General features: G+C 50.9%; 1 protein-coding gene across 1 annotated transcript in view; it reads left to right on the top strand.

The window, feature by feature from the left end:
- The first annotated feature begins 3,973 nt into the window (after nucleotides 1–3,973).
- Nucleotides 3,974–12,116, top strand: part of PRRX1 (paired related homeobox 1) — a 79,284-nt gene continuing 71,141 nt past the window's right edge. Inside the window, exon 1 of the mRNA XM_033151076.1 lies at nucleotides 3,974–4,217. Coding sequence (XP_033006967.1) covers nucleotides 3,974–4,217 — 244 coding nt within the window. The remainder of the gene's footprint in view (nucleotides 4,218–12,116) is intronic.

Genomic DNA, 12,116 nt, shown 5'->3' with positions numbered 1-12,116 from the left:
GCGGTGAGAGAGGTCAGGGTTGGTGTAGGGTGTGATTGTTCATTTGTGGTTGGCTGTGGTGATCTTTGGTTTCCTGTATGAGTGGGGTTGGTGGGTGTTAGGATCAGGTTAGCCATATTGATTTGTATGCTGCTGGTAGATTTTGTCATTGTCCTTGTTGGGCTGTGTGTGTGATGAAGGGGAACCATACTGGGGTGAAGGCGTCTTCTTCTGTTTGTCCCCATGTCAGTTTCAGGTTACTGGTTAGTTTTTCTAGTAGGGCTGTTTCCCACACTACTTGGTACCATTGGTCCATGTTTGCTCCTGTCAGGTCTCTCCAGTGTCTGGTTATGATGTTTCTGGCTGCTGAGAGTAGATGGATTATGAGTTCTTTGGTTGTAAGTGGGCATTATTGTCTTGGAAGATGTTTAGTAAGACCAATTCTGCGGTAGTTTCTAACACTTGCTTGGTTATTTGCCTATTTCTCGTGTGGTTGTTGTCCAGAATGTTTGGATTTTGGGGCACTCCCCCCACATGTGGAAGTATGTGCCTGTGGAGGTGCACCCTCTCCAGCATTTTGGTGAGGTTCCATGGGCGTATTAGTGCTAATTTTCTTGGTGTTAGATACCATCTGTAGGTTAGTTTTAGGGTGAGTTCTCTCTTTTGTTGATAGGATTTAAAGGGGGTTTAGACCACATTCTGGTCCATTGGGTGGGGTTGATTTCATATCCTATGTCATCCTCCCATTGTTTTTTGATTGTGGCTAGGGAGCTCGTGGGATTTTTTAATGTCCCTTTGTCATTAGGATGAGGTTTTCTATGGTTGTCAGGGGTCTAGTTGCTGCTGATTTTACTGTTGAATTATTTAAGAAGGTGTGTAATTGGTGTTGTGTTAGCCAGGGCATTTGGGTGTCTCTTACATCACTTTTCTAAGCAGACATCTTTGTGATGGAATGGGATCCAAAAGACTGTGACATTCCCAACTTTTGGTTTTCCACAGCAGAAAATGTGTCTCATTTATGAAGTTTTATTTGATAATCAGTTTCCTCAAACTGCATTTGGACCCAAATCCACCTGTGAAATGTCTTGGTTTTGTTTGAGTGACTTTTTTTAGCTTGTATTTCTGAGACTGAGACTGAGACTGAGACTGAGCCCATCTCTCTTTGAATGGCTTTGGGCAAATGTCTAGATCAGGAGTGGTTAACGACATCTCCCCCATCCCTGGCCTTTGGCCATGCTGACTGGGGCTGATGAATACAACCAACATCTGAAGGGCCATTTGCTCCTCACTCCTGAGCAAACCTTCCCAGGTTTCCCTCTGAAGGTCTCCTGAGAAGGAAGAAGTACTAAGCAAGCCATCATCTAATGTTGTATTGTGTAAGGTGGATGCACAATGTATATTTGCATTTATATATTGTGCATGTTCAAAGCAGTGAGAGAAAATTCCACACCACCCCACACACAGATGTCTTGTCTTTGGAGACAATGGAGTGCGCCTGTGGAGGTGGAGTCAAACCTGCCTGAAATGGTATCTTGCATCAGCTTACGATCCAGCCAAAGTTGGGAGCTTTTTACTTCCATTGATTCAAATAGAAGAGTTAAACCAGGCTTCCTCAACCTCGCCCTCCAGATGTTTTGAGACTACAATTCCCATCATCCCTGAACCACTGGTCCTGCTAGCTAGGGATCATGGGAGTTGTCAGGCCAAAAACACCTGGAGGCTGAGGTTGAGGAAGCCTGAGTTAACATTTCCTTCACTTTCTCATACTGGAAACAATGAGCCTTAATAGGTTGTCCATTGCCTCTTAGCTTTCCAGGTGGACAGAAAATAGTTTTTTAATGGTTGATCCAGCAACGGTTAAGAATGGTGATGTCCAATGGTTTCCATGGGAGATTTTAAAGCGCACTTAACCCTCCCACTGTTATTTACAGGGCTTTAAAATGCTCGTGCTGATTCTCTTAATTTGGAGGCGGGCTACCTCTTTACTCAATTGGGACGCGGGTGGCGTTGTGGTCTAAACCACAGAGCCTAGGGCTTGCCGATCAGAAGGTTGGCGGTTCCAATCCCCGCGACGGGGTGAGCTCCCGTTGCTTGGTCCCTGCTCGTGCCAACCTATCAGTTTGAAAGCACATCAAAGTGCAAGTAGATAAATAGGTACCGCTTCCGGCGGGGAAGGTAAACGGCGTTTCCGTGCGCTGCTCTGGTTCGCCAGAAGCAGCTTAGTCATGCTGGCCACATGACCCGGAAGTTGGACACCAGATCCCTCGGCCAGTAAAGCGAGATGAGCACTGCAACCCCAGAGTCGTCCACGACTGGACCTAACAGTCAGGGGTCCCTTTACCTTTACCTCTTTCTCATCCCAAAGACTTCATCCACTCTTGGCCAACCCTCTGGGGAAGCACAGGAGCTGTAGTGTGGCCACCCTCCTCTCTCTGGACACCAGCCCCCATACCTACCCGTAAATCATGAGCCCAGGATAAATAAATATACTGAATTTTATTGTCTACATTATGTAACTATTGAAATATGTGCATACTGAAATATCGAAGCAGCAAGAAGAAAATATGCAAAGCAAAGAAACACAAGACCTGGCTCAGGGATGTAGGTTCATCATCATCTAGTGAGGCTTGCGTATGTCAATGAACCATTGCGGGTGCAACAACCCCACTATAAAGCTTTCCTAGAGAGCACAAGGCCGTCCCTTGGAGCTGGTTCATTCATCAATTGCTGAGTGACCAAGTGATGGACAGAGAGCTTAATCAGCCGTGTTTTATTCAAATTGATGCACAGCAATAGGAATACAGTAATACATATGATGTGCGCGTCTTAACCAAAACTGTTGCAACTGCAGGGAACTTTTTTTTTTTTTGTAACGTTTCAGCAGAAGCTTGAGCTGATGAGGCTGGACGTGCCCCGTTTCCCTAAGGGCTTCTGCAACCTCCCCCCCCCCCCATGCAAATGAGATTCTCCAGCAGGACCTTAAACTAATCCGCAGCAGTTAATTGGAAAAACAAATAAGCGACCGTGTGGGGAGTCACCGCCTGCGTCCGCCTGGGCTTCCCAAACTTTCGACCCCGACGTTTGGAGAGGGGGCGCAAAACTTCAATCTTTATTGAAGAAAAAGCCTCTCGCGTGCGCTCCCTAGGATCAGATGCCTGCGAGCGGGTGGGGAAGTGGGTCTCTAAATCCGAGTGTGGGCTTGGTGAGTCTGGATTGGTAGGGGAAAGTGGGGGGTGGGGGGGAAGAGAGAGAGCTTGCCCGGGGTGGGTGGAGGGAGGAGGTCTGTAAAACGTCAGAAACAGCACAAAGCCTTTGCCACGTAATTAGAGGCTCCTATTAAGTCTGGCTCTGCCCTCCCCAGGGTCCCTCCAGCTCCCCCAGCCCCACCCACCCACATGCCAGGCTGCGCCTTTTGAAGTGCCAGAGAGCCGCTCGATCGGGAGAGGGAGGGGCGGGTGAGCAGCAAGCGAAAAAGAAACCCGCTCGAGCTCCCCAAGCAGCCTCCTCCTCCTCCTCTTCCTTCCCCAGGCAGGCAAGGAGAGAGAGAGGGGATCTGGAGTGGCGCTCCTGCGTCCGTCTGTCGGCCGGTCCGAGCACTCCATCTGCAAGACCTCAGCCCCTCCCGACGGCCCGCCTTCACTTCTAAGCGCGCCATCGAAGGAGCGCGCCCAGTCAGGGAGACGCGGGAGGGTCGCGAAAGCCACCGGGAGTCCCTTTGGAGGCACCCTACGATTCAGCAAGAGAAGGCACCCTTTGGATCCCTGGCCAGGTCCTGCCACCTCCCGGGTTTGGGCCGCTTTGCGCGCTTGGTGTGGATTTTCCCCTCTGGAGTTTTACTCGACGGCACTTCGGAGAGCAGGCGGCAGCTGCTGCGGGGTTTGGGGGAACGTTCTTAGCCAGGGACCCCTTTCAGGCTCTGCTCTTCTTCCTTGGCTCTCTTCCTCCTTTCTCTCCCCTCCACCCCACCCCGTCCTCGGCCTGGGGGCCCAAAGCCATGACTTCCAGCTACGTGCACGTTCTGGAGAGGCAACCGGCCGTCCTGCCCACGCGTCTGGAGAGCCCCGGGAACCTCGAGAGCCTCCAGGCGAAAAAGAACTTCTCTGTCAGCCACCTGTTGGATCTGGAGGAAGCTGGAGACTTGGTGGCATCGCAGACCGACGAGGGCGTCGGGGAAAGCGGGCGCAGCCTCCTGGAATCGCCGGGCCTGACCAGCGGCAGCGACACGCAACAACAGGACGGTAAGTGGCGCACCGCGAACCAGCGGCTTCCTCCTGGCCAGCCCGACTTTCGAGTCGCCGAGACTTGGACTGGTCTTTTCTGAACGGTCAGCCTTCGCCTTCCCGGAGAGTAAGCCGGAATGGGGGAACTAGGACGGGTGTGAAATAGCCCCGTTAAAGTGGGCTAGTTTAGAAGACTGAGGCGCCTTCTAAACACACCCAGCGCTTTAAAAAAGTTAACAACCCCCTGCGCCCTCCGTTTCTGAATGTCATGTGCAAAGATAAACATGGGTAAAATAATAAGTACTTGTAGAGTAAAATACACGGCGGAGGAATAATGTATGTTAATGTAGGGGAAGATCTGTGCCAGTAGCCAAGGCACGGTCGCATCACACCCAGACACCAAGTTTAACATTTATCGAACCGGTCCTACTCGGCTTCGTTCCGGACCCACTAATCCAGATCAGTTTAATTCATATTATCAGCCTCCCGTAGACGAATTGTCGGTGCAAATTAGAATCCCAACCGCCTCCTTTTACTACATTTTGTGTAAAGAGCAGGGAAGGTCAACACGTGCAGTTGAGGCGGGTCGTCTTCGGATGCCCGGGTTAATGAGATGCGTCCGGCAAAGAGGCAGACGGCAAAGGGAGCGAGCACTGCCAGAGACCGGGAAGCGGGTCCCGGGAGCTGGCGAGGCCTCCGGTTGAGCTGTGTCTAGGTGGTGTAATCTCTGCGAGCATCTCTGCTGCCATCATAGGGTAGCAGGGGAGAAAAAGCGTCGCTGCTCCGCGCAGGATAGGCCTACACCAAAAAGTTCCCGCTGCGCGAGTCTCGTTGAAAACGAACAGCAGGGCAGGTATGCGCTGTTTCCACGGGCTTACTTACGCAGGAGAACTCCCTAGAGCTGCTCCAGAGCCGAAATCCTGCGGGCACTTTTTTGAGAAGAGGTCCTGTTGATGTCAGCAATGCATCAGCTTCTGAGAAAGCAGGCGTGGGGTTGTTGAGCTGTCAGTCGATCAAGCCTCTCGCCCTCGCGTCTAATTCTCTAAGCGACTTTCCAAAACAGAGACACGCATGCAAGCAATCTGGGAGACCCACAATTCCCAGCCGGCGTTTTTGCCCTCCCGGAGAAGTTTCTGCGATTTGGATTTTTAATTTCCTCCGCGTTCCAGGTTGTTCCAACCAGCGTCACTGCTGTGATTATTTTCAGTTCAGAAAGAGCACAGATTTCTGTTGTGTGCGTGCGTGCGTTTTTTAGGACATCTGTATAAAATGCACATATAATAGTACTATAAATGCTTTCCGGTTAGCCCCGTTGGAAGAGTTAGCTCTGGAAGTTATGGATCCTTCCATAACTGCAGAAGAACGAGCCGGTGACGCCGGTGTCTGAGCCAAGAAGATACTTGGAAGTCTGGCTTATTTTAAGCTAAATACAGACACACGTTTTAAAGATAGCGGAAAGTAGCGTCATCCAGGACCAGGAATCCTTCTGCGTTAAGCTCCCTTTTATCCTTCGCTCCCTCACTGGTCAAACACGTTTAAACACCACAAAACCCTACCAGAGAATCAAGGCCTAATTCTCACAAACAATAGCTTAAACTGCGTTGGGCTTCAGAATGCCTCCGGATTGAATACTCCTTCCGTAGGGAATCCTCCTAGTTCTCTAGGGATGGTAAGTTATTTTATAAAAGACATTGGGATCGATAAATAACAACAGCAACTGCTTAAGTCCAGGAATGAGTCTTGGGGAAAGATTGCTGGGCCAGTCTGGGAACAAGTGTTGGGCCAGCCACACCCAGGGGCTCTGCAGGGAGGCGTGCCATCATGCAGGCTTACTCCGAAGCAAGTCCCATAGAATTTAGCTGGACCCCCCTTTGCTTTAAACCTTTGCATCAGGTACAGATTCTCAAGTGCACCTTTTCTCCCCCGTCCTTCCGACGGGGTCTGACTCCCCATAGGCTGGAGGCTGCAGCCCTCTGCTAGGGATGTGGGTGACTTAGTCTGCGAGATCCAGCCGGCGTTCAAAGGCTTCCCTTCTCATTCATTGCAATGGAGGCAATGGGACTCACAATTGCTCGGCTTGGACTGGAGTGTGCCCGTTGTTCGGTTGGTTTGTTGCTGGTTGCTGCTGCTGCATCTCATGCAATTTCCCCGAAGCTTTTAATAATAATAATAATAATAATAATAATAATAATAATAATAATAATAATAATTATTTTATTTTTTTACTAAAAGCTTTTGGACTTTGCTTCGAGCTGCTATCCGAAGCCTGATTATTTAGGAGTCCAGCTTCACTTGAAATAATTCGCTCCGGATCGCGAACTGGAGGAGCCGAGCGAGGATCGACACTTGCTTTAGAAAAAGCCCCCCCCCCCCCTTTTCCCGGCCTATGCAGAATTCTCGCAGGGCGAAAAAGAGCCCGTTTCCTTCAGACCCAGACTCTCACTCTGCCTAGGAAATCAAACGAGCTATTCCAGTCTAATACAAGAAAAACAGGCCCGCAACAAGCTGCTATCCCAATGCAGACTCATTCCGATGTTATTCACTGGATTTAAGGATTGCCTCGCTCTCTTCGACTCCGATCCAAGACATATTAACTCATATTTGATCCGAATTGCTCACGTATCAAAACCGTCCCGAAACGACTCGAGACCACCAATTGATAGCCAGTGTTTTACAGGGGTTTTTAGGGCTAGGAGCAAGTCGGTTGGGTTTACTGGTGAGTAAATACGTCGTGGATCGGAATCGCGATCGAAGAGAGCCCTCAATCACTCAAGCCAAAGGACATCATCCGATTAAGACTGCTTTGGGAGTGCAGCCTTGAAACACGGCCTCAGAAGTCTCCCTTTTTCAAATGCAGCTTGTCTACGAAGAAAGATGCGTTCATGGGAGTAGCCAGGGGGGGGCAGGGGGCAGTCGCCCCCTTAATCAATACAAATCAATACAAATCTGAGGTTCTGCCCCCCCCCCCGCCCTAACAAAAGCCTGTCCGGCCCCACAACAAAAGCCTGCCCCCCAATCCTGGCTACGCCCATGGATGCGTTAAGGGGTTTCTGCATTGGACTGGAGTTGCTCGTTGACCTCGTCAAACCACTTTATCTCGGGCAATTGGAGCCCGCGCTCAGCCTAGAAGTAAAGGCCGCCAGACTTGCTAGCTCTAACCGGTTTCTAAAGCATTTTGCCCAGGTTCTAAGCACCTTCCGAGGAAGCCCGGATCTATTCCTTTGCAGTTTAGGCCCGTGGAGTCATGTATCCGCTTCCTTGGAAACAAAACCCCTTTGGAGACCACGGGACGGACTTCAGAGTCGGCTTGCCTTTCATCTGCACGTGTGAAATCGAGTCGTCGCACCAGCAAGCCACTGAAGCTGCGGGCCGGGTCCCTTGTTGGCTCCATCCGTAGCCAAACCTCCCTCGCCTGCCCCGCTCCTCTCACGCCAGAAGTTGCCGGAAGAGCTAAAGAAACCCCGCGAGTGCGAGTATAGGACTCCTGAGAAAGAGAAAAGTGCTGAGGGCAGGACCTTGAGTTGCATCCTGAGCATCTTCCCCGGGAAATAATGCTCGATGGGAAAGGGCGCAGACCTTGGCGAGCATTTGGGGCGCTCTCTCCAACGGGCAAGGGCGTCACCCCCGAGTCCTCTGCTCCTGGCGCCAGAGGCCTGCCTCGGGGTCTGGATGCAGGAGAGCTCAAATTCAGATCTCTCCCTTGTCGCGCCCTCTCGTCCTCTTTTGGGGTCTAACCCCTAGGAAGCCAATGCGCTTGTGGCACTGTCTTCCAAAGAAGCGCGCTCAGCCTGGCAGCCTTATAAGCACAGCGTCGCGGCTAAAAGGGGAGAAACAGCAACTCATCCTTCCCCGAGGGCCCTCCGTAAAACGAGCCAGGCCCGGATTGTCCTTGGGGAGGTCAGCCTGTTGGATTTCGCCAGGCTGGGTACCAACGGGTTCCAATGTTTCTCAGCCTTGACTCCCCAGCGGTTGCTAGCTAACTAACAAACTTAGTTGGTCTCTAAGGTGCTACTGGAAGGGAATTTTTTTTTTTTGTTTGTTTTGACTATGGCAGACCAACAGGGCTACCTGCCTGTAAAGGTATCTGAAGAAGTGTGCATGCGCAGGAAAGCTCATACCAAGAACAAACTTAGTTGGTTTCTAAGGTGCTACTGGAAGGATTTTTTTTTTAAAAAAAATTATTTTGTTTAGGCGGAGTGCAGGTTCAAGTTCCTCAACGCCTCCGCTTTGGCGCTGCTCCGTTCCACAACGGCGGGCTTCTAACTTCTCCCCCTGCCATCCGATGTGGCGTGGAAATCGGCCCGAATGGGTGGGGAGGCTCCTCTCGGAAGACACAGCTTCTTGCTTAGAGCTTTCCTCTTGGCGGCAGGGAGCAGACAGAGTTGTCCCGGGGAGGAGCGGGGTGAATTTTCAAGGTGGTGGCTTGAAGGTGTGGAAGGGGGCACCTTGAAGGCGAGGGGAGCCTTCTCCTCGGGACCCAACTCCTTCCTGTGCCCGCCGAGGAAGGAAGGGTGTGTGCGGAGAGTCAGGGCCGCCGGGAGTCTTTTCCCGGTGCTCTGAACCCTCTTCGGAGCATCACAAGGGCCCTCGTAGAGTTGGAAGGGACCAAGAGGGCCATGTAGTCCAACCCTCTGCAATCCAGGAGTCTCTTGGGTGTTCGTTGGTGCTGCCGGAGCGGAGAAGTGGCTCCGGCGACGCGGGAGAGAAGGCGCGCAATATTTAGGCCTACGCATTCCGTGTTCCCCTATAGCTGTGCCGTAGTAGGGGAATCAGGGCGTTGTTGTCCTTGTCTTTTAAAACAACAGCCACCTTAGCTCTACACTTCCCCCCCCCCCAAAAAAAATTAAATGACTTTGCAATTGCAACTGTGAACCAGGCCGCTTTGGGGAGGCGAGAAATTTAAAGCGAGCAGTTGTCAAGCGGAGCTGGCAGCTCTCTGGTAGAAAGAAATTGAGGAATCGCGTTTACAGGCCATCCTGCTGAATTCAGTGGGTGGGTGTGGGTTTACCCTCCGCGTCTTTCCCTGCGTTCAAGCGCGCGGTGAACAGGAAACCCTCGCGCACTTCCCCCGTTCCCTCGTTCGGGCAGTTTGTCTAAAACGGATTCTGCTTTGCACAGGGGAGCCGTTAACGCGCGCGCACTTCTTGCGCCTGTCCAAGTCCCGGGCAGGCGATTCTCTCCCTTCATCATAATGACCGCCCCCCACCCCGGCAATGCAGAAGGGGGCGCCGGGGCCGGGCTCGGAACTAACCCACAGAGCTCCTCAAAGAGCTGCCATGGGGAGGGAGGAGACGGTGTTGCGTGCGTGCGTATGTCTTAAACGCGCCTGGTTCTTTCTGAAATGTGCCTTTGCTCCGGGTCCCTCTGTAGGTGGGGGGTGGGGCGGGGGTTAGCCCGCTAGCGAAAGCTGACTCTGTCCGCCTTGGCCAAGAGCATAAAGGGAGTGTGAACGGGTGTCTAGCTGAGCTTCTTCGCTCCCTCCACCCTAAAAAGTTGTGGAGAGGGCGAGGAAGGGAGAGACAACGAAGGTAATGAGAGGTAGGTCCGAGCAAAGTGCCTGGGAAGAAGAACCGCTATCCATTTCACTGTGACTTACTTTCATGTAGAAGTCCGGGAGACATCTCCGGAAGCCTTACTCACCAGGGAGATGTAAACTTCAAGCCCCACAGACTTTAATGACCGGGAAAATGCGCAACTGGTTGTTCCCAAACATAAGATGCGGGGACCCCCACCGATCTCCCCAAACTGGTCGGTTTCATTAACAACTTTGGCCTGCAATGACGGCCGGCAAGATTTCCACTTGCACAGAATTCGTCACGAGGCTGAATTGGAAAAGCAGCGAATTCCTAACTGTGGTGAAAAAGTTGTTGTTAACAAACGACGCCTTCCTCTTAAAGAAACTGCATGGTTTTGTGGCAAACATCCGTTCAGTGCTCAATAATAACTCTGCTTGAGGAAGGAACTTCTCTTCCCATTTTGTCTGACGAAGAATTCTGTCTTGTCCCAAAGCTTGCCTGCCCTCTCACCCTTGGTGGGATAAAAGAGAACGACCAGGCATATAAATTTCGGGACTGACAGATAATCCATTTATCCGAGCTTTGGGTAAGGCATACAGAAGTGAAGGAAAGAACTTGCTTTTTCAGTGGTGCCTGATGAAAAATTCTGTCTAGTTCGAAAGCTTGCATGTACTGGCCTAATTGTGAGACTACAGTGAGATGAGGATACACCATGGCTACAAATCCAAAGGAAGAAAACACATTTAGAAGGAACCCTGGAAATTTAAAAGGCAACTCAGGGACTATCTGCGTAAACCTATCCACAATAGGAAAGGGGCCAGGAGGATACTGCAGTTCGCAAGAGCTTCTTTTCACATCTTAAGGGTCTAACTGTACAGTCTGCAGACAGATATCAGCAAGGCTTCTCACTCTGCTTTGTCCAAACACTAGTCTCCTTTCCTCCCTCAGAAATCGAAATGATATTGAGGATCCGGTTTGAAGAAGAGTTCTGTGTAACTCGAAAGTTTACGCCCCACCTTGTGAGCATGGATTGGTCCTATTCAGGAAGTTATTCTACTGTGAATTTTGTTCTGAAGTGAGCTTAGAAAAGGGAAACTGGAACTGCAGGATGTCCTGTGATATCTTTTTTTTGGGGGGGGTAGGGTCCCCGCAAGCAGTTAGGGCACGAAACGAAATCATTTTGATTCCCAAATGTCTCCTCGTGGCCCACGTATGTTTGGTTACCAGGTGGCATGCCGTTACGGATGTTTCGAAAATTTCTTTGACGTCTGGTTAAATTTAGAAAGTGTTCCCTGCCTTTTCTTCTCTTTTCTGAATGCATCTGCAGATGACATAACTAACCCCTAACGCATCAGCAGCTGGATTTAAACATAAACGCTACCTGAATTAAGCACTTCGAAATTCCACAGATTCCAACAGGGGACAGTTGCAGCCGCTGCCTGCTTCCTTGCCAAGCAAGATAAATAAAGGAGTTCCGATGGGGCTTCTCCCAAAGGAAAAACGGATAGGTTTTTTTGCCGTAAGCATCTGCACAGCTCTTCTTTTAAAATGAGCGCGCCTTAAAAGTGCTTAAGCCTGGCTGGACCGCTCTGTTAGGCTTCGAATAAAACCTGACTACCCTACCCTAAATTTGTTTGACAACGCCATCCATTTGAACGGGGATTCCTTCCCCTTTAAACTACGTAGTTCCTTGAAAGCCAGTGCCATTCATTCATCAGTGGGGCTGTCTATAAAGCCAATTGCTCCTACCTGATAATTTATGAATGGCTTCGTTTCGCTTCGCATTGCGGGTTGTGGGAGGGGGTGTGTGTGCGGCGGTTCCTTCCTCAGGAGGTTTCCAGTGGTCCAAGAGGCGCCTTCTCCTTCCAGAGGCCTCTCCAAGGCCGGGGCGTCTCTGTTGCGCCTCTGGGAGCTGAGGGACAGCGGGAGACGCCGCAGAGCCCACGTTCGCCCACGGACAGGCGCACGGGTGCGCTTCTCAAAAGCGCATTTCGCACTCAAGCACAGGAAGGCAAGCGCTTCATGTCTACGCACGTTCTTCCTTTTCGAAAGGCGGATCAATGGGGACTCGCCTCCTTTGATTCCGACAGCCTTGGATTGCGAACAACGTGCGCTTTCGGGCGTGAAAGGGTCCCGGCGCCGCATAACCTTTCAGGATCGGGGACGCAGCCTTACCTGCTCGTTTTTTGTTTTTTTGTTTTTTAAATTGTCCGAAAAGGAATTGTGAATCTGGCTTCTTTTTAAAATTTTTATTATTATTATTTGGGGGTGGGGGCTCTAGAGTCTGATTCACAATGCAGTTAGCATGGGCGCTGGGATCCGAAAAAGTGAATTGGCACGGTTTTGCTGTCCAAAAGGGGAGAGGAGAAAGTCCCTGCTTGGGGTCTTGCCCCGTGATGGT

Source organism: Lacerta agilis, chromosome 6 (assembly GCF_009819535.1).
Source record: "Lacerta agilis isolate rLacAgi1 chromosome 6, rLacAgi1.pri, whole genome shotgun sequence".
Taxonomy (NCBI): domain Eukaryota; kingdom Metazoa; phylum Chordata; class Lepidosauria; order Squamata; family Lacertidae; genus Lacerta; species Lacerta agilis.
Note: the sequence above shows the minus strand (reverse complement) of the source record. Positions and strands in the feature narration are given on the sequence as shown.